The sequence below is a fragment of the Nycticebus coucang genome, chromosome 22, assembly GCF_027406575.1.
Source record: "Nycticebus coucang isolate mNycCou1 chromosome 22, mNycCou1.pri, whole genome shotgun sequence".
NCBI lineage: Eukaryota > Metazoa > Chordata > Mammalia > Primates > Lorisidae > Nycticebus > Nycticebus coucang.
Genome location: NC_069801.1, coordinates 5195191 through 5218155, shown reverse-complemented (window position 1 = coordinate 5218155; position 22965 = coordinate 5195191). Strand labels below are relative to the sequence as shown.

Genomic DNA, 22965 nt, shown 5'->3' with positions numbered 1-22965 from the left:
GAAGCAGGCCCCACAGAGTAAAACCGCACCTGCAGAGGCCCTGACCAGAAGGAAGTTTGCTGTTGAGAAGGGAAACAAGCTTAGTCCTGGTCTGTTTCTCCCTCAATACTGCCCGTTTACATTCGTACTCAGTTGCTGGTCTTTAAGCAACATATCCTGATGGTGAAAGTCTCTTGCACACCTGTAACCCTCTTACATGACAACAACTGTACTAGCACACTCTGCCTGAGAACAGAGGGGGGAGGGTGTGTGAGATGAGGTCAGAAAGTTGGGAAGGCCTTATCATGGTGGGGCTTTGTAATTAGAGAAGCAGTTTGAATTTTTCTGTTGTAAACATTGACAACATTCCATCCGTGTTATGTGGTTTCCTAGGGGTCGCAGTGTCAGAGTGAAAACATATTTATGGGGGAAAAAAGATAATACAGAATGGAAACAAGAGCCATGTGTTTGGAGGTGTTCCTCATCTATTCCATGTCAGAGGCTGACCAGCCTGCCATATGCAGAGCCAGCTCGCACATCACTCTTGAAAGACTATTTAAGAAACTCAAAAACCAAATCCTGAACATTTGGTAACTGTGTGAAAGCCAGTTTCCTGTTCATTTCCTATACTGAACAGCACTTTTTACAGTGTTTTGCTTCTATTCTCTTGGGTATGGAGAATTGCTGGGTACTCGTGACAAAGGAGAAAAGGAAGTGTAGTTTGGAGGTTTATAAGGGAGACGGGGGGAAGCAGCAATGAATGACATTTTTAGGACTTAGACCAGGCATAACTACCCCTCTACAAGAAACACTAGTACCAGAATTATGTTTATAAACATTTTATTCAGGTCATTATAGTGGGCAAGTTCTCAGCTAAATGCACGGTTATGAGCGAGGTATTCCTGGGTTAATGCAGGAACCAATGGGTTACATGGAACCGAGCATTGAGGCCAAGGAGAAAGCACCAAGGTTTCAGAGTCAGACTTGGCCACAGACCCTGTGCTGAAGGTGGGCTAATGTCCTGACACTGACAGCTGCTCTCTCCTCACAGCTAGGCACATTGCAAAGCCTGTCTTCAGTATTAAATCATTTCAGTGACATCATGGGAGCAGACACTAGAGAAACAGAACCACATCCTGATGCACCTAAGCTGTTGTTGCTTTGAGTTGTAATAGAATGTGAAGAATTTTAGAACTTTCTAGTAACATTGGGCCACAGAGAAGTCTGTTTCTCCTTCAGCGCCTCCTTTCCTGTTTTCATACCTAAACTCCCATCTTTAAACCACATACCCTGATGTCATCATGTAGACAACAAGTCTTCCAGATGACAACAGATTTTTCAAAGCAGCATCCTGTGCAGGTAGTTTATGACACTGGAGAAAGGAAATGTCTCTGTGAAAAGCGTCACCCTCCCCTGACCAATGCCTAATTGGAAGCATAATTTAGAAGACTGATTTAGGAAGTAGAATATGAGTAAAAATAGGAAACAAACTCCAGAAAGCTATAGTCTATGAGGACTGGGCCAGATAATGATCAAATTCACAGATGGTCTTACTTGAGGGCTACATCATTCCCAGACACCTACTAGAGTCCGGGGCTGATAATCTGCAATTGCAGAGTAAACGCTTTGTCCCTAGGTATGAGGCAGTCAGATTCTAGCTCAAACCTTCTCTAACCCCCCACGAAAAATGACAAATCAGAGGGTGAATTGCACCATCTACATTTCAAAGCCAGGAAAGAGCTGTTAACGTGTAGTAGAAAATTCAAACACAGTATTACCATTTTAATTCTGACGGGTACTTTGAATTCCATTTGGCACTTTTCTATATTTATCTGTTGGGAACAGACTTAATGATATTTTATCAGTATTTAACTTTTTGGCAAAATAGAAACTTTGGTCATAGCCGCAGCTCTAAAAAGCTTCGTAAAAAGGTTTGTTTCTGATCAAAAGAGTATTTTTTGCAAATGATACAAATATTAACAAGAAAGTAAACATCTTCATATCTAATGTTAGAGAAGAAACTCTTTACCAGCATCTTATTTTAAAAACAGTGAAAAAGTCAGTAGTGCTCATGAAAACACAGAGGAGCGAGTTTTTTAAGGGGAATCAGAAAAGTATCAAAATAAGGCACAGCCTATTAGTGTCACAGATTTGTGCTAGGCAGTAGTGTTTTCTTTCTGGAAGGCACAAGTTGGAAATCTAATTACCCAGGAGTTTAAAATGCAGTTCTGAAGACAATGCCATATGACAAGGATTACTAACTTGGCACAAATTCCCTTAACTGGGATCAACAGCAATTAATCAGTGACGACATTACATCTAATCTACTCTGGAACTTAAGAGGTCCTCTTCATCAGCCCATATGTAAATCTGTAAAGGCACTGTGCAAAATGTGGACGGGGCTGGCCATACTTCTAACTTGGAGTACATGTTAAAATACAAAGGTACATTTCCTAGAAACTGAACTTTACATTAACTAACAAAAATAACCAGTTTAGATATAACAGTAGGTAAGCTTGATAACAGAGCAGGTTCTACATCAAAAGTCTTGAGGTTTCTTGAACAGCAGGCTTGAGTTTCACTGGTTCTTCATGAAGAGATGCTCCACACTAATAAAAGCAAGGGAGAGGCCAAAAAAAAAAAAAAAAACCAGGGAAAAAAGCGAGTTAGTCTCTCAGTGCAACTCCAGAGTGAGCATCAAATGCTACAGGTGAAATGAGAACACAAATCTGACTTGGCTGATCTCCTACGAGTGGCTTCTCTTATGGTATAGAGGGCTACAGGAGACCAGAAAGGATCCAAGTAGCTGTACATTCTTGTTAAAAGGAAACATCTGCTACTCACATCAACCTATCAATGAAAGGAAGCCATGAGAAATTGTGCCCATCTACTGGGTTACTCTGCTCTAATATTATATGTAATAACTAATAACAGTAATAGTTGCATCCATTTGTGTTTATAGGAGCTCAGACTAAAGGTTCCCTCAGAAATGTCTCTTTATTGGGTGTGCGTACACACAATATCTGACAATTATATTTGTGAACTTGTCCTAGAAAAAGTGCTACATACCTACCTCATTGCTGAGTATCACTACGGTCACCTTCGAAGTACTCCCCTTGGCCATGTGGTGACTGTAGTGATATTCAGCAATGAGGTATGTAGTATTTTTTCTAGGATGACTTCATGAACTTAATTGTCCAACCTTGCATATACACTTTATTTGTATAACTGTTATTTTTATTATATGCCAGGTACCATCCCAAGCATTTTTCACATATTACCAGATTTGTCCTTATAAGGAACCAACAAGGTAGGTACTATTATTACCTCTATTTTACAAATGAAGAAACTGAGACCCAGAGATATTAAATTGCTTCCTGGATGGTGGTGGAACCAGTGTGGATCACAGGTAACCGATGCTTGTCACTACTACAGTACATAAATGGAAATATAGGATAAAAATATATTCTAAGGAAAGAACTGATCGGTCAGTGGAAATGAATACATTTTCTCTAATCTAAAAGGATTTAAGTTTATATCAGAAATTTCAGACTCATACAAAACTCAAATATTTAAAACATTTATGAAAGAAAATTAAAACCCTTGGAATAAACAGATGTTTCTGGGAAACTTTTGGTCTGAGCTCCTGTATGTGTGATCACCTGTGAACACATGGAGAGGACTTTCCCAATGAGTTTAGAACAGGTTAACTTACCGATGATGATGATGATGATGATAACCAGAACACTAATCCCTATGGCCCACATCTGTAACAAAACATATGTCCATTTCACATCTCAGAATTAGACATAATGTGCTTACTGAAGAGTATCATATGATGTTATTCTAGTCACTAGAAGAGAAATTAAGGTGCATTACAATTTGGAATATTTAATGATTTCTGAAGTCTAAATGTAATGTACTTAATTAGGCCTTAATTACTTATCTGCTTTTTAAAAGGTATTAAAATGATTTGTGGTCTCTAGATAGGCATTTATTTGTATATATAAGTTTTCCACATAAGAAAGGGCTACTAAGCTTGTCCTATGTTTGAAAGTATCACTTTTAAAGCAAGCAGAGGACAGGATACATTTGGGATCTGATCACAGAGCCTTATTTGCTAACTGCGTAAAATCTGCTTTGGGCCATGTTCCTTGTGTGGCTGCTTTCTACTCTTTGTTGAGCACACTGTGACTTTCTAGCATTGCTTTCCCTTGACCTTGGAGCCATTCACAGAACTACATGGAAATTGATCATCCAGTTCCAGCCCTCTCCCTTTAAACTGTGTTAAGGGCACTGCGGGATGGAGGGCTGGGAGAGGCTGATGCCTATGATGGATTCTGGAGATTCCTGTTCTATATGCTTCCTGAAACAGCCACAGGACATGGAGGATACCTGGGAAAGTGGATGTGGTCAGTGTTTCAGATTCATAGTCAACCCCAACTTCCACATGTGGGAAGTAAAACCCACCTCCCAAGATTCATGAAAGTCCAATATTTGTAGCCTCTGTTGAAGCTCTAAGAATGGAGAAGGGGACTTAAAGGTCAGTTAAAAGAGAATTACCTTGCAATTCTTCCACCAGTATTTTCTCTTCAACTTGGCAGCACTTGTTTCAAACTGAGAGGCGCCTGCCTGCAGCGCATCTGCACGGTCGTCTAACTCGGAGAGCTTCTGGTCTCTTTCCAACACCTTATCCACGTTAACTCGCATTATGTCCACCACCTAAGCAAATATGATCACAGTAAATTACACATAATGGAATGGGAGAACAAAGATTCCAAATAAAATCTACTGGCACATTTTTTCAGGTCCACATTTTATTGCTTTGAGCCAAATTTTCATTAAAAAAAAAATGGGTCCACTTTGTCATGATAAAAACACTCAGCATGTGATAAAAATGTGTCAAATGGTTTATGAAGTGAGTGTATGATGCCCCATAATCATATCATTGTATACAGTTATGATTTAATAAAAAAAAAAATAAATAAAAAAAAAAACACTCAGCAAACTAGACAGAAGGGAACTTCCTTAATATGATAAAGGGCACTTATGGGAAAACCCACAACTAATACCATAATGATGAAAGACTGAAAGCCTTCCTCCTAAGATTAGGAACAAAACAAGGATGCTCTCTTTCATGACTGCTACTCAACATTGTATGGAAGTTCTGACCAGAGCAGTTAGTCAAGAAAAAGAAAAGGCATCTAAATAGCAAAAGAATAAAACTCTCTACTCAGACAATTCTATACAGAAAATCTCAAAAGAATCCAAAAACCTTTCAGAGCTAGTAAATTCAGCAAAGTTATAGGGCACAAGATGAACACACGTACATTGGCTGTGTTACTATACACCAGCAATGAACAATCTGAAAAGGAAATTTAAAAAAATTGCATTTACAAAAGCACACAAGATAATACCTAAAAATAAAGGTACCCAAGAAGGTAAAAGACTTGGCACACACGAAACACTGCCGTGAGACATTAAAGATGACCTAATTAAATGAGGAGACATCCCATTTTCATACATTGGATGACTTAATATTGCTACAGTGGCAGTCCTCTCCAAAGAAATGTATGGATTCAGTGCAATCTCTATCAAATTTCCAATGGCTTCCCCCACTCCTGAAATATAAAAGCCAATCATCAAATTCATATGGAATTACAGGGGTCCCAAATAGCCAAAACAATATTGAAAAAGAAAAACAAAGTTAGAGAGCTCGCACATTCCAATTTCAAAACTTACTACAAAGCTACAATAATAAAAACAGGGTAACTGGCTGAAGGACATTTATAGACCATATAGCTGTAGACCTAGAGCTATAGACCATACAGACCAATGGACCAGAATTGGGAGTCCAGAAATTAACCCAAATAATCTATGGGCAACTGACTTTTAACAAGGATGCTGATTTCCAATTAGGGAAAGAATAGTCTCTTCAAATAATAGTGTTGGGATAAGTGAATAGCTACATGCAAAGGAATGAAGTTAAACCCTACTTCACCCTATAAACAAGCATTAACTCAAAATGGATCAATTATCAAAATGTAAGAGCTTAAACTATTACAACTCTTAGAAGAAAACATAAGCGTAAATCTTCATAACTTTGCATTTGGCCACAGATTCTTACATTTGATACCAAAAGCAAGACCAACAAGAGACAAAACAGATGAATTGAACTTCACAAAAATTAAAGACTTTTGTGCATCAAAGGATATTAGCAAGATTGTAAAAGACAGCCTACAGGATGGAAGAATATGTACAAATCACAAATCTGGTAAAGAAAGGTTTACCGTCCACAATACATTTAAAAAACCCTCTTGCAATACAACAACAAAAAGACAACCCAATTAAAAAATGAGCAAAGATGAGCAAAGGACTTGAACAGATATTTCTTCAAAGAAGACATAGACATGGCCAATATTCTTAACATCATTTATCATTAGAGAAATGCAAATCGAAAACACAATGAGATGCCACTCCATGCTTGCCAGGATGACCATAATAATAAAAAAAAAATTTGTTGGCGAGGATGTGGAGAAACAGAAACCCTTGGCCACTGTCGGTGGGAATATAAAATAGTACAGCCACCGTGGAACACACTCTGGCAATTCCTCAAAAAGCTAGACATAGAATTACCATGATCAAGCAATGCTACTCCTATCTGTAAACTCAAGAGAAATAAAAACATATGTCTCACCCACATCTTATAAATGAATGTTTATAGCAGCATTATTCATAAGAGCTGAAAGGTGAACAACTCAAATATCCATTAACAGATCTACACACTGTGGCACACACATACAATGGAATACCACTTAGCTATAAAAAGGAACGAGGCGCTGATACCTCGATGCTACAAGTTGGATGAATGTCAACAACATCCTGCTAAGTGAAAGAAGCCAGATGCAAATGGCCACACAGTGTATGATGCCGCTTATATAATATACCCAGAATAGGCAAATCCACAGACACAGAAAGCTGATTGGAGTTACCAGGGAATGGAAGACAGGGGAATAGGGAATAATCACTGAATGGAACAGGGTGTTAGTCTGGGATGACAAAAATGTTTCTAAACTGTAAAGACGTAATGGTTGTACATTGTGAATATACTAAATACCACTAAATTGTACACTTCAAAATGGTTAATTGTATGTGATCTGTCTTTCACCTCAATTAAGAAATTCTCCTGAGATGGAAGAAAAAGTATCCAATGTACTCAGCCCTACTATGAAGCTAAATTATAGCTTTCACATGAAGACTATAACCCAACTATAGCACAAGACTATGGGGAAAGGACCAAGGAAGGGGAAGGGAGGGGGGAGGTTTTGGTGGAGGGAGCGGGGAGGTTTTGGTGGTGGGGCCACATCTATGGTGCATCTTAGAATGGGTACAGGCGATTGCACTAATGTACACAGCTATGATTTAACAATAAAAAAAAGAAAAGAAAAAAAAAAATAAATTCTCCTGAGAATTACTTTGATTAAAAAAAAAAAAAATCAAGTGCTCGCTTCAGCAGCACACATACTAAAACTGGAACCATAAAGAGAAGATTAGCATGGCCCCTGCGCAAGGATGACACCCAAATTCTTGAAGCATTCCATATTTTTAAAAATAAACTTAAAAAAAAAAATCCAATTTGATTTTCTGAGAAAACAGAAGTTTTAGGCCAGACAAAATTACAACAATATAAAAATTTCAGAATTAAGTTCATTAACAAAACCACCAGTTCAAAACATTACTATGTAATTTAAAAACAGTGTCTAGTATAACTTTTTTTTTTTATTTTTTTATTTTATTTTTTTTTTGTAGAGACAGAGTCTCACATACCACCCTCAGGTAGAGTGCCGTGGCATCACACAGCTCACAGCAACCTCTAACTCTTGGGCTTACGCGATTCTCTTGCCTCAGCCTCCCGAGCAGCTGGGACTACAGGCGCCCACCACAACGCCCGGCTATTAACTTTTTTTTTTAAGAGACAGGGATTTTGCTCTGTTGCCCAGGCAGTCTAGACTCAAGCAATCCTCCTGCCTCAGCCTGCCAAGTAGCTGGGACTATAGATTTGTGCCATAACCCCAGGCTAATTCTTTTAATTTGTGTAGAGATAGGGTCTCACTTTGTCTCAAACTCCTGGCCTCAAGTCATCCTTCTGTCTCAGCTTCCCACAGTGCTGGGATTACATGTGTGAGCCACTGTGCCTGGCCCTAACGTAACTTTAACTCTGCTTTTTAGGGCAGCAAAACGCTGAAGGCCAAGATTATTTTCAGGGCACAGAGACAACTTTTAGGAATATGGAAATACTATTCCATTGTGGTTCTCCATGTACAGGTCACAATAAAAGATGCTTTGAAATCCTCTAGTTCAGCGGTTCTCAACATGTGGGTTGCGACCCACAGGAACTGTATTAAAAGGCCACGGCATTAGGAAGGTTGAGAACCACTGCTATAGCTTAAGAGTTCTACAAACGTAGATTGGCTGGGCTGATGCAGTTTGCTATCATCTGCCTTCTGTGTGTCAGTGGGCAACCATCAGCGATGGAGGCTTGCTCAAGCCCACAAACTAGTAAGGTCAAGCTACAGGCAAAGCATTTTGATAAAAAGTCTGATCCGAAGAACTGGTTCTGGCTTGAGGAATCTAGAGACCTAATACTTAAACATTTTTACTACCATATTCTATAAAGTGGCTTTTGAGGAATGTTCTCAGGGTGGGGTGCTTGTTTTTAGACATGTGATTTTGTCACAGGAAGGTAAGCAAAAAGCCTTGACGGTGTGACTTCTGCTTAGATCAGGGCTTCCAGAACAGCAGGAGCAAATTTCTGTTACGATCATGATACAGTCGAAATTTACTTTACACCCACACTTTTATGATACTTTTTCTAAACAGAATTATTTCCAGAGTGTTCTCATATCTGTTTCAAATTCAAGTTTCCAACATGTCAGAGCAATACCTCATCTACTTGATTTTGTGTCTGCTGAAGTCTTCGATTACTGCCAGCAGCAGCACTTGAACCTGCAGGTGCACCCGAAGCCCTGAAACGTGTAAAGGCAGGAGCATGAGTAAATTATGACCCCAAATACACTTGAGTAAATATAAAGATACTATTCCAGGACTCTCAGTGCAAACCATCTCTTACATCATAATTAAAGCAAAAAAGAGAAAGATCTTCCCTAAAGTAATGAACAAAGGTCCTAACAGCATTTCTTCTAAGTCCTCTACAATTTCCAAGATTGTCCTACATGGTAAAGTGACCAAGGTCGAAAGTGAAGATGTAATAGAATCTACTTTTTGTCACTGAAGTACCTGATCCTAGGACAGATGTCTACTTTTTAAAAAAAAATTTATTGTAAGGCATAACTCTGCTTAAATGCACTCAGTACTCTCCTGATCTCTTCATTGTCTTCACAGTTATAAACAATTATAGAATGTACTTTCTCCAATGTGGAGAAATAGATCCATTTATAGAAGCAGAGTCAAAGAAACTTGGTTCCAGGGAGAGGGTGGTGTTAAGTGGAAGGTGAGTTGAACAATGTTTCCTTTTTCAGAAAGGTATTCACCTTTTAAAATCTTCATGGAAGGCTTTATTTGCCTCCATGAACATTTATTTATCTTAAATCATTCTGGCCGGAAGTCCTTATTGCCTCCATTACTTGGTTGGCATCACTTTGTTTTTTCAGGTGTACATCATGAAGTTTGCCCTCCCCTAATACAGATCACAGGCTCCTGGGTCTTGGAATTCTCTCTGTATCCAAGACAGCACCTGCAAAAGCTAGGTCGTTGTCCAGCAGCCACTGATTCACTGATTAAACAGAGTCACTTCACAACCACGTATGAACTACCAGGCATACAGCGGATTAGACTGCTGCCCCCAAAGAGTTTAGTGTCTGGCAGACAGTAAGGACCGTGCCCTGATGCTAGGCCTTTCCTATATATTTTCTTATTTAATATTCATAACTCTTTGAGGAGGATACTACTGCACCCCTCCCATTTTACAGAAGAGGAAAGTGAGGTTTAGAAAGCAGTTGGCTGCAGTGGAGTCTGTATTTATTATATCAGGTTCTGTATAATTCCGCAGACCTCGATCTTAACCACTGTGATCTACTGGCACAGGACACTGGATCAGTGTTCCCAGCTACCAGGGGAAACCCGGGGCTTCCCGCGTGGGTGGAGACAGGGTCCTTGTGGCTCTAACAATTACCATTTTGAGTCTCACCACTGGAAACAGCGGTTTTCCAGGGCCACACGATAGTGTTTCGCTCAGGAGAGTGCGAAGGCCCCTGCCTAAGTTATCCTGCCGGGAGCGCTTCGGCCCGCAGCGGCCTGGAGACAGGGCCCAAGTCCTTCCTCTGGCAACTTCCGGGCCGAGCGCGGGCGTCACCGCTCCTCTCAGGGACCGAGGGGCCCGGGGAAGCGGCGAGGCGCCGGGGTGCGAGGGAGGCGGCTAGCTCCCCCGGGAAGGCCCTGGCCGCCCTCGCCCCTTCCGCGCCCGGCCAGTCTGCAGCCCGCTCCCCCGGGCCGCCGCCCACCCCCAGGCCGCCGGCGGTACCCGGGCCGTGCGCGGGCCCTGGCCGCAGGCCGGCACCTCCGGGGTCTGAAGAAGCCCAGCGTCGCGTCACTCACATTTTGGCGGCGACGGCGGACAGGGGTCCACAGAGCTGCACTGCTGGGAGCGGAGGGCGGGGCAGCGCAACACAGACCAGTGACGTCACCGGGCGGAGTGGGCGGGGCGCGCCGACCGCGGAGGGCGCGCCGGAAGTGGGCGAGTGGGCGGGGCTTTCCGCCGGGCCAGAGCGGCCGCCCCTCTCCGGGCGAGGCCTCGGTGGCCCGGAACCTGTGCTGCGCTAGGAGCTGGGCAGGAACTGTTCGGGTCAGTGTGGGAGGGGCCATCTCTCTGCCGGTGACAGTATTAGAGACAGCTTATTGGCTGCTTCTTCACGTCCCAGATTAACCTGGTGACCCGGGCTTACCACGTTCTTCCCTGAATGTTAAAATGAAATAGGTAGTCCATCGAGACATTTGTCGCGGGCTTGGGTTGGGATAGGTTCCCCCGCTTCAGGTTTTCACTTGTGACACAAGTATTTGTCATTGCCCAGACCACCTTGACATTAGGAACTGTACTTTCTTCATTTCTGTGTTTTCCGGCCCTAGCACATGTAGGTCCCCACCTTTCCGGTGAATGAAGGAACGCACAAGTCTGAATTCCTCCTACATTAAAAAACCAAAAACTCTAATAGATTTATTGGCAGATCTCTTAGGTGAAGAGAGAAAAATAAAATCTAGTACTTAAATACTAGGCTGTATTTTCCAGCTCTAAATAGAATAATTTGAAAAGGGAAATGTGGGCATATATTAGAATAAACAAGAGTGTCTCAGAGGCAGTGGATTTAAACTCAGTAATAGCTAGATAGGAACACCACGAACAAATATGACATTTGAAATGGAAATGGAGATGGAAAAATGGTGTGCATAGGCCAACCGGAGGGTGCAGGCTGGGCACAGTGAAAACAAGCCTGAATACACAGGATAAATAAGCAAAATGTCACATAAAAGGAGTGGAGTCTAGAAACCATTGAGGACTCACAGATTTAGGAGACCCATGATACAAACTTTGGCAGTGGCACTGAGATGGATTAGAAAGAAGAGGTGGTGTTAGGGAAATGAGAGGCCGTGTAGTAAAAAGGAATGAACAGTGATGACAGGATGAATCTTCGGAAAGGAGGATGATAGTAGTAGTCTGCCAGAAAATGCCTTTGAAAAAACTTCATTAAGTTTTTACCTGGGAAGATGAAGTTAAATTAACATCTTTACCTTTCAAATAACTGCACTGCCTTATGCCAGGGGAGATAGGTGAAAAACAAGTGCTATAGGAACAGTAGCTCTAAGAAATTTTTTCTTTCAAGGACTTATCTGGAACAATGTAACGTTCAGTGTCAAAACACTGTATCTAGATTAGAAGGAAATACTTGAAATCATTTTATATGGCTTGAAACATGCTCATTATCTTGGATTTCTCTATGAGGTCAAGTTAAAGTAAAACACACATAGTATGGGGAAATTTTCTTCATTTTTAATTTACAGCAGAAAGAATATAAAGCATTCAGAAAACATTTTCCATATTTTAAGGGCAATTCAAAACATTTTGCATGGTTTCCAGCAGCTGAGTTCTTCAACAGATCCATTGATTCAATGATGCTTTACATGCACAATTACAAAAATAAAACTTACAAAAAAGAAGACATCTAGACTAGTTTTACATGCAAGTCTCAGGGACCCCCCATTGGGCGCCAACTACTGTGTGGAACTGCCATAAGCGGCCGTGCAGCCAGAGAGGGGTTCGTGTTATTGTCTTTATTTTGTTCACACAGTACAGCTGATTTTGAATGGGTAACAAGAATAGCAATTAAATCTTCAGGAGATAGAATAAGATTAGCTATTAATTTTATAATGAAATCCTACTCCTGGCACTTGGGAATTCAGATTATCCAAGAAAGCTGCGCTTACCTATCATCTTATATCCAAAATTAAGATTCACAACCAAGAAAAAGCAGTCAGAAATACTTTGTTTCAGTGGAAGTGTGTTTTTACCTCACCTAGGATTCACAGTTGTACTGGTAGGTTACACTGGTGGTAGATTTCGAACCTACTTCCTATCCCTTCCATAAGAACCCTCCTAATTCTACGTAAGTCTCTTATCTTCTGGAATTTTCTAACTTATTCAGCTAATAATGTAGCATGTGAAACATTTAAAAAAATAAATGTGAGGGTTAAAGCAAATCCACTGAGGTCATTACTCTGGTCAAAAGATCATTATTTGTACCATAGTAAATGGAATAAATGTATCTAAAATTCAAAGTTAATATAGGATGTCCTGAAAGAGCTGGCTTTCACATTCTGTTCCCATTTATGAATGCAATTGTGTGTCCATCAATTACTCAGTGTCCTCCTATAGGTCAAATTGTGTAAAATGGTATCTGGGGGACTGCGACAGCTGCAACATAACCCACACATTTAAAAACAAAAATTGAGTCAGGTCAGTTTAGAAATGTACAGGTGGCTACTGGTTGTGGGGCTGTCTCTGTTGTCAAAGCTGATCACAAGCAGAACGACATACACTGTACAGTAATTCAAGGTTGGCAGTGAAAGGAAGTAATTAAAAAACAAGTACAATTATAGAAAAGGCACCAAGAGCACTGACCCCAGTTTGTACCACAATCTTTTTGTGTCTCCCTCCTTCCAAGACACCAGTTTAAAAGCTTATTTGTGAATATTTTTAGGCTTCACAACAAGCCTTGAGTTTTAACTCACAGTTGGCAGCCAGAACCAAGAAAAGAAAAAAAAAATCTCAGCTTTACACCAACTGATCTTCAAACTTAACCTGGGAGGTTTAAACTGGCATCAGCAAATGCAAACTTTATTCTCTCAATTTAACATTAGTAGTTTAATTTTTAAAAGCATCAGATTTCTTTGGCTCCTCATTATGTGGAAATAGGAATACACCACGACATCCCTATAAGACCAGTTTGATTCGTTTTCACTTTTAGTTATTTTTTTGTGCAATTTTATTACATTTTCTGATTTCCAGCAGGAGATATGAAAGCGTGACTTTTTTTGACTTTTCATACTATTTCTTTTGTCAGGTTTTGATCATTCTAAGTGTTCTTTTTTTGGAGTGAGTGGATGGTGTTATGCTACGTACTGATTCGTCTTATTATCTGTTTTGCAAAAGTAACTTAATTTTCTTAAGCAATATTAGCATTCACATTACTTGGCACCATTGGCAAAAAAATTTTAAATAAAATAAAATAAACTCCTGGTAGCCAAAATTAAATGTAAACATATCCTTTTTTTTTTTTTTAAGTAATGTTACTCTGCCTTTGTTCCTAAGTCTAAATACAGTAGCTCTTTTTTTTGCAGTTTAGTCATGCTTTAGCAAAATGTTCTTCTAAAGAACATTTAAAATAAAGTACTCTTATACTGAAATAAAGTTTTTTTTTTGTTTCATTTTACAGACCATAGCCACTAATGCTTTGCTTTTGTTCATTTCTTTTTCTTGATTTCATGCACATATCTCTTTGTTTTAATATATACAATATATACAAACAGTACATCCATTTTTTCTCGCTCAGACAAAACTATACAAATAATTTTATCTTGCCATGTTATTGACCTTTGTGAATAAAATATTTAGCAATTAATATAATCCCTTTCAAATATTTCCTCACTTTTTCATTTCTACCTCCTATATATACACAGAAACTGCTCAGTTTGGATGAGATATAGCCAAAACATGGACTTTACTGGCCAGAACGCAGCACCACACTCATTTAGGTGGCAAATGTCCAGGCAAGGTTTATGATTCCTTAGAATGACTACAGTTTCCAAGGTTACTAAAAAAGGCTACATGCTTTTCCAATTCTGAAGTAAATCCTCATTGCACATGAAAGTAAGGCAAAAAAATTAAAGTGCTGAACATGAAAAAGGGGACAATACGATTACTGTCCTTGCAGGTTCCTGGGAGGTGGTGGGGACAAGAAAATAAATTTAAACTCTGTAAGCTGTTTCTCATTATTTCCCATGCATTACCCGTTTACCACACACCTGCCCCTCTGCAAATTTCCACAAGACATTAAAAACCTGCAGATCTTAAAAGTTGCATTTAGTGTGCTGTAGAGATTCAAACAAACGAACAAACAAACAAACAAACAAACAGAAATAAACAGTGAAGGAATTGAGAACACACGGACCCGATGAAGATTTGTATGGTCTAAGCCCTCCACTGAGAATCAAACCCAAAGATTCAGCTTCTTGGAAATAACCGACAGGTGCAGGCACAGCATTCCTTTCTGTTGCTAGTATATCCCCACCTTTTCTTATCTATATTTTTGGTATAAATATTTGTACAGTTCCACACGATGTTTGAATACAGCCCTATGTGAGAAGGAAATGACTTCTTCCTAAGAAGAAGCCTTTTTCAATTCCTCCTGGTGTCTTGTTTTCCCATGATCCAACAGAAGATTGAGTTCCAAGATGTCTTGCTGATCAAATTAAAAGTTGTCCATGAAAGTGCAAATGCAATGACCAAAACATTCCTGTTAAAATCCTGCAGCTGATCGCCCCAAAACTGCAGAGGGATTTTGTGTGTTTGTGTGTGTGTGTGTGTGTGTTGTTGCTGCATGTCTCTGCTAAAAACAAATGAAAACAGTCTGAAAAGCAATGTCACATTGCTAAGGGATGCTGCTGTATGTCTTCAAGTTCCTTGGCCTTTTTCAATTCTTTCACTCTGGAAGAGAAACAAAACAAAACACCAGGCGATAACTATATAGTGAAACTGTGACCAACTTAAGGAAAAGGGCATTACGATTCCCTCTGAAATGAAAATCCAAGACAAAACTCTTTTGAGGACTGATGTCAAAACAAACTCCTGCAAAACTGCTGGGAAAAATATTCAAAGAGAGGACATGACCCTTCTTAAGGTGATTTTAAAACCCCCCAAAACTTTGCTCTATATCTAAAGTGCTCAAGAAGCAAAGCAGACCTGAAGCCTAATGTATTAAATCAAGTGTGATAGTAACATGCTTATGTTAGAAAAATTCAACTCTTCCTTTTGGCCTGGTGGAAAATCACTAATGGTCTATAATTCTATGTGATGTAAATTAAGGAAACCACACACACATTCATTTAGCTTTTAATATACCTAGGGATCAAACTATTGCTTTGCTCACAGACTCAAGATTGTTAGCTACTTTGAAACTGATCATATGTCTGCACAACTCTACTATGCTATCTATTTCAATTATGGATTGTACAGTCTCTGATTTTCACAATCTCCTTCTTCCCCCCCACCCCATCCCACACTGTAATTTTAAAAGACATCCAGGCTCCTCCCTCAGCGCTCCCAGATGGACAGCTGCAGGGCCCCTACGACAGCAGTAAGGGATTCCATTGCAGTCATCAAAGTAGTAAATGAATTTAAATAAAATTGTTACGGACTGAGTAATCTGCAAGTTCACACCAGCAAATTATGAGCTTGCCTTAGTAGCAGAATGATCAAATGCAAGTTAGCACAAACTGTGTGTAAGTCGTAGTTGGTGCCATTGCATATTACAGAGTAACATCTGTTTCCCCAAAATGGGCGGGAGAGGCCGCTGTTAGCCAAACAGCAGTAGCAGTTTCTCAGAACACCTATACTTCACCTCAGCAGCATGACAAGGAAAAGCCTTGATTTGTTATGGGCCTACACAAAGGTCAAGCATTTCAAATACAGTTTGCATCTGGGTATCTAACAGTAAGGTGTCTCCTACTACCTTAAGTGATACTAGTGAATTACACCTTCAAGGAGATTCTTGGTTAAAACTCAAGAAGGGAGAAAAACATATGGAAGAAACCAGTAATAAGTTACTTTTACCTTGTGCAGGGTGAGAGCAATTTAAGAAAACAATTAAATTTACCTCCTCCAAGCAGAATCACTTCTGACTATTCTGCAAGGTGGATGCAGTCTCTTCAAAGAGGAGATGCTCTTTTTCAGAAGAAAAGCTTTATCATTTTATCATCATTCATACTAAAATGAATTGTAGTATTTGAAAACTTTCATATCTGTCTGATTTACTGACTATATACACTAAGCCCAGCTTGGTGCTAGTGTGATTTTTACAAGACAGTGACAAACTGTTACCGCCAAAACTGCTGACTCCTTTCTTGACAGGCACCTTTAGAACACATTGTCATGTTCACAGGTAGATACTATTTGGTTTTAAATTTTATAATCCAGTATACCATGGATTTTTAAATTGGGGGGGTAACTCGGGTCGTATTACAGTATAGAATTGTTCGTCATCATAGGTTCCTAATTTTGGACATGCATACTTCATACATGGCTTTTTAAAAATTGAAACATGCCATAGTCTACGTTCAATTTTTAAACATGCAACGTCTAAGCTGACATCCCTCGGCTGGGAGACGCAGGGCATGCACCGATGCCAACTCTCCTTCCCGACATGCAGCGTCTGTCCCCTGTGCACACGTACCTGTGCACACGTATTTGCTGGATTACTATGAACTGTGCATGCTACTTCAAATATTACATTTTGTGTCTGCACTAGCACAGAACTCATTCACAAATACGCAACAGTGACTCCACCACTGATGAGCTTTCTAGAATCTGAGGAATTCTGAACTCAAAATCCAATAGCAGAAACACAAGGATATCCATTCAGAATTTTCCTGGAGTAAACAGGAACACCTTACAAATATTAAGTTCAACATTGAGATGAAATAAAAGGGAGACTGAATTATAAACCAGAGATGTTTTATGCAGTTTCATACCAAAGAATCTGTAATCAGCTGACCAGGGTAGGTATAACTTAAAACTTTTTTTAGTTAAAATAGTCACATTTGTTTTTGCAGGGTTTTTTTTTTTTTTTTTTCAGTTTCTTTCAGAAGTCGTTAAAAAGTTAAACTAAGTTTTCATGAGGTGTTAAAGTTACCATGCAAATGCTGTGTTATAAGATTAGTGATGGTCTCATAGACTACTAAGTCAAGGAGACGCACGTCCACAGATGATGCCTGCACAGGAAAAATGAGAGTATTTACAATTTTCAGGTATATTTTTTAGGCTTTTATAACTCCGAAGTTGAATCGGAGAAGTTACTTCTTAGTTTTATGATGAAGTTAGCAAAGTATGCTAGCATGATGAACAAAATGAAAATGACTTAGATGGTACTTTTTTTTTATTTACAGAAGTCATTAAAGGAGGAATTAGGGGAAAAAGGAAGAAAAGAGAAGGAAGAAGAGCACACTGACTGCATTCTGAAAGCTGCACAGTTCACTTGGTATCTCTGACCTTCTGGAGTCCTCACACATGGCCACTATCTCAGTTTGCAAATATAGGACTTGAGACTGAACAGGAATTAAGTGACCTGCCCCAAATTACCTATGTAATGACAGAGAAGGGATTTAAACTCAGGTTTGTCTGACTTCAAAGCCTGTAGGTTCAACACGTCACTCCCCCGCCTCTAATAATATCTCTTAGAATAACACAGAAATCAAAAACAAATTCTTACTTTATTGGTTTTTCCAAAAGCCCTCATTAAAAAACGTGCATTTGGAAAATCTCCATGGTATGAAATGGACAGCAATGATATTTTCTCAATTCTAGGCTGTCATCTTTTATAAGATTGATTTTTGTGACAGTGTTCTGGAGAAAATGGACCCTCACACAAAAAGTATGCAACAATTTTATAACACAATTAGACTTAGAATCCTAAAGCGTGAAAACAATGTGTCCAAGAATCAAAGCCTCTCAGCCTCATTCTCCGGTCTGTGACTGATACACCATGTTGATCTGACTCACCTTGGAAAGCACATGGACTGACAGACTTACAATCTGCCCTACTGAAATCGTAAATGGGAGTTTAAACTTGAGAGCAGATTATCAGGATGAGACAGTGATGCCTAATTTTTGTTTTGCTTTACATCAAGTATCAATTGGGTAAAAGTAATGTCTGAGTGTTATATTGCCCCCAAAGAAACAGGAAACAATTTGTATCCCTGCAGTGATTCAGTATAACATCTGGTTTACTAGAATTTTTAACATATTAAAAAAAAATAGGGGCTTCAAACCAGAGTGTTTCAAATAGTTAAAAAAAAAATCTGAAGTTGTCTTGTTATCAGTCAGGGACATGGATAATCACTAAAAGGCAGATATTACCTAAAAATTAATCTGTACCAACGAGAAGGATGCACAAGGCAAGTTTAACCGTTACCATCTCTGGTGATGCTCCTCGCTTATCTGTATTTCCAAAATTTGCTCTGCGCATGTGCTACTTTTGTGGTAGTGATTAGTACTGCCTGTTAGTTTGTAAAAGGAAAAACTTACTAGACGTTTTCTATCCATCTGTTACCACTTCATCTCACAAACGCTGTGTTCACGTGACATGAAAAACAATGGCTTCCACTTTCCATCACACACAAGACAGGCAGGGCGGTCTGCCCTGAGAGCATAAAGACAGCACAGAAGCTGCAACCTCTGCAGGTGCACGGCTGCTGCGACCCTCGGAGGGCTGAGGGACCACATTTCTGAACCTCCTTTCGGTAACTTGGGAAGAAGTCCCCATATCACTAGCTTGGAGCTACAGTATTGAGGATACCAAGACTCTGACCCGTGACCATTCAACTATTAAAATTAAAGGCAACCCCAGGATTTCCCCAAGCACTCTGGGCTGAAGATAATCACCACTTGGGGATACAGCTGCAGTCTCAACCCATCCCTCCTTCTCTCCCCCCAAAAGTTGCATCATAATGTACGGAAGTGATGTAGTAAAGCAACAGCACCAAAAGCCAGCACAAGCCCATGGCTCATCCCCCTCAGACGTCCAGTGATCACTTATGATAAATGAGGTAGGCCTGCTTCAGAAACTCAGCGAGCAATGGCTCCATGAGCAAAGCAGAAGGCGAAGCTGCTTCGTTCCATCTATTCAGTAGTGCTCAGCCAAAGAAATGTTTCATGAGTCAGTGGATCCCAGCAGGTATAATCTCGCAATGCTGGACGTCAAAAATAGGGCAACCAGAGGTGGCTTTCTGATGAGTTACCTGTTGCTCTGAGAGCTGCAATAGCTTGTGGGGAATTTAGGAAAAGAGAGATCTTGCCATTTTCCAGAAATCTCATTTGGATTGCAAAACAAAAAAGACAGAGAGGCCCAATAAGAACGACACAGAGCATGTTGTCTGCGATTTAACACACACCACTGTGTTCCAAAAATATTCATTTCCTAAAAGAGGCAAGTGAGACAAAATTACTTTGGAGATTTAAAATACATCCACGATGACACATCCCACATTCATTTCTCATTCACTGAATAGACTGGGCCACTCAGAAACGATAGACCCCGTGTCAAATTTAACTAACCAAGTTAAATCCAGAGCACTGTTTACTCCTCTCGACAGTACACTTCAGGCCTGGTTAGAGAACTGTCTCTCGGATAAAAGTGTACATAACAAAGCAAAAAATGCAAGGACAGCCTGCAGAACTCGGAGATGACCCTCTGACGGCAGTTCTCAGGGCTGTTGCCGTAAGCCCACAGCAAAGCTGCTTTGCTGAAATTGCTACTTACCGAAGGGACTGGCAGCTTCTGGAAAAGTTGAGTGTTTAGAAATATTCAAGTACAGAGAGGATCTACTGTTTAAAATTTGTGACCCCAAAGGGTATTTCTTCTTCCTCCAGTTAAGGTTCTTTTACTCCAGTAAAATAGCTGCCCCCACCTTTATTGAACACAGATAACTAGGCCAGTAATTTACAAGAAACTAGTTATTTAAATACCAGAATTCCCATTGCTTACAATGATACCTGTAGTGACTGTTATACGAAGCATCCCAAAGGTTTCCCCTAAAGTCTCCATACACAGAAAAACTGGGAATTATATATAGCTAAATGTATCTTTATTTGCAAAATATTCATTATAAAATTTTACAAAATATTTAAAAATATTTTCTACATGTTGGCTGCCTCGTTATAAAAATGTATAATGAATATTTTATAAATAAAGGCACCTTTAGCTACAATTTCCCATTTCCCCATCTATGGAGAGTTGAGGGGCAACCTTCAGGGCACCCCTGTAGTTTATAAAGCCCTCTCATAGGGACCTTATCTCATACAGGGAAAGGAGGAATTTGTCCAGGGATGGCTTTTCAGAGAGTAGTCTCTCTCATCTTTTATCCACTAAAAAGAAATGCCTTAAAACAGAAGTGAAAAACCAGTTTTTACCTAAAAGGGGGTGGTGGTGCATTTTTTTAGGCCAGTTAAGTCTCAATACCTTGAGTTAAGCTGTTAAGTAAGAACTGTATTTGCTATTTCCTTTACATGAGGTGTCTTGGTTTTTCTACTGTGAAACTGCGTAGCATTCTGTTAGATACACTGAAAATCCAACTGAAAAGTGGTATTCGGCACACACCCTTTAAAAGTTTCTTAAACCTTATACGTCCTGCTGAAATTTGCTGAAATCAGCATAACACTTAAATTAACTAAGCGAAATAATTTAAACTGTTTAAATATCTCTTGGTGTATAACAAAAGTTCTCTCTTAAATACAGTTATTGTGTCCAAGACAAAAAAAATCCCTGACAGTATCAAGGTTTTAAGCTATTGGACAAAACACAGGCTAAGCCTGAAGGAAAAGTCTGAATGAAAATGAACTGGATTCAGTGAAGAGTATTCGGTGCCTTTTGTTAGCCTCCTCCAAGCAAAGACTAAAAATGTCATCCCACGAGCAGCATCTTCGGGTTGTTGTGCTCCTGGAATTAGCCACTGTGCTTCAATTCTGAAGAGTGACGCGGCCTCCCTTTTTAGATACCTTGGCTCCATCAACCCAGGAGTCTGTATCAGTGATGATGTTTTACAAACACTGTACCATATAAAGTTTAATTCTTTACGTTTTCAATGATTATTTTTTGCTGCATAAACCTTAAATGTCTTAAATATGGTGTATTTTACAAATGAACGAAATAAGTATATTATCTTTTGATGTGATTTCCAGAAATACAAATCCTCCTCCAAGAATGCTCGTCCCCCCGAGAGTAATTTCAACATGGGGAATGTTAGTAGAGGGAGAGCCACCGTGACTTCTCTGATGGAAGAAAGAGGGAGAGAAGGTGTGTGTGTGTGTGTGTGCTGTTTCTCTAAATTCACAGTTAGAAGAACATTACCATGACAGAGGAAAACTGAAAGCTTATCAGCTCCTATCTCTCAAAGTCTCTTAAACTGCGTGAGGCGTGAGGGGTGTTATGAGATTCCAACCTTCCATGCATGAGTGGGAGTTTTAGGAGTTCACAACAGAATGCAGCAAGCACTAAAGAAATTAAGGTAGGGATTCTGGCTGGCATTGGAAAGCACCTGTGGGAAATGGACTCTTAAAGATGATCGTTAACATACCAGAAACTAACAAGCTTCAAAAATGCATAAGCAACCACTTCTAACATCACGTCGATTCCTGGCGGCAGGCTGGATTAATTGCATATGACATGCAAGATACAACAACTTTTAGTTAAATTGAATACCAGGGCATGCATATGTTCTTTTAGAGTTTTTTTTTTTTTTAATTAAAATGGAAAGTAATATTATCTACGTATGCAGAAGGTGACAAGGAAAGAGAGAGAAATGGAGATTTTTATCCTTTTCCTCTTGTATTTCAAACACAGACATCTCTGAGCCGGCTCTAGTATTTTAGTATTTTAGCTCTAGGGAGCTAAAATATGTAAACTGAGAACACATGCCTATGACTCAAAAGGATTAACTACAGAGTTTACAAATGAGTAACTGCTTTTATCTTTCAAAACAAAATTTCTCCTTCAGTGACTTGTTCATACTTTTAAGATTTCAATCTTTTATAAGAAGAAGGTCATTATTTAGGAAGAACTTTTAAACACTCAATTTTCCTATCATCAAGCTGGCAAAGGACAGCCTGTGGGCCAAATCCAGTCCAATGCCTGTTTGTGTAAATAAAGTTTTATTAACACACAGCCACAAACATTCCTTTATGTACTGTCCCTGGCTGCTTTCACAAGGCAATGGAAGAAACTGTCCCAAGTTGGGATAGACTGCATAGCCCTCCAAGACTAAGATAATTATTATCTGACCTTTCAAGAAAATGTCTGCTACCCTCTGGTTTAAAATACAATGAATAAACATTAGCATCAACATAAGTCTAGTTAGACAGGAAATGGTATCTTCAGAAACATTAGAAGTTTTAAGATTTTTTTGAATTATGAACTTTTCAGTGTAAGGTTAAGGGGGGGGTATTAAATACAGCTGATAGCCATAACGCTCATGCTATATTTTAAATTCATCTTAAGACTATATATAAGAAAAATGTTGTTGAATTAAAGTCAAGTCTGAGTTTGGTGAAATTCTATTGCTGGCTTTAAAAAAAGTTTTTGGACACTAAATCTCATATGGTAACTTAAGGTGCGTTATGGCAGCATCTGGCAGATACTTCTCCCTCTT

General features: G+C 39.5%; 2 protein-coding genes and 1 non-coding gene across 16 annotated transcripts in view; 1 reads left to right on the top strand and 2 right to left on the bottom strand.

Annotated features, from left to right (window-relative positions):
• Window positions 1–802: 802 nt before the first annotated feature.
• On the bottom strand, window positions 803–10678 carry VAMP3 (vesicle associated membrane protein 3). Its single transcript, XM_053575048.1, has 5 exons — window positions 10594–10678; window positions 8924–9005; window positions 4543–4701; window positions 3695–3746; window positions 803–2588 (listed from the first exon to the last, which is right to left on the bottom strand). Coding segments are annotated over exons 1-5 (315 nt in total). The 5' UTR covers window positions 10596–10678; the 3' UTR covers window positions 803–2568.
• LOC128575626 (U6 spliceosomal RNA) lies at window positions 7480–7586 on the top strand. The gene has a single exon (XR_008377053.1). It is a non-coding gene; the product is annotated as a U6 spliceosomal RNA (small nuclear RNA).
• A 1340-nt stretch (window positions 10679–12018) lies between the features above and the next one.
• LOC128574629 (calmodulin-binding transcription activator 1) overlaps window positions 12019–22965 on the bottom strand; it is a 759325-nt gene continuing 748378 nt past the window's right edge. For all 14 annotated transcript variants that reach the window (XM_053575459.1, XM_053575460.1, XM_053575461.1 and 11 more), the window contains one exon: window positions 12019–15253. In XM_053575459.1, coding sequence (XP_053431434.1) covers window positions 15221–15253 — 33 coding nt within the window. In that variant the 3' untranslated portion in view covers window positions 12019–15220. The remainder of the gene's footprint in view (window positions 15254–22965) is intronic.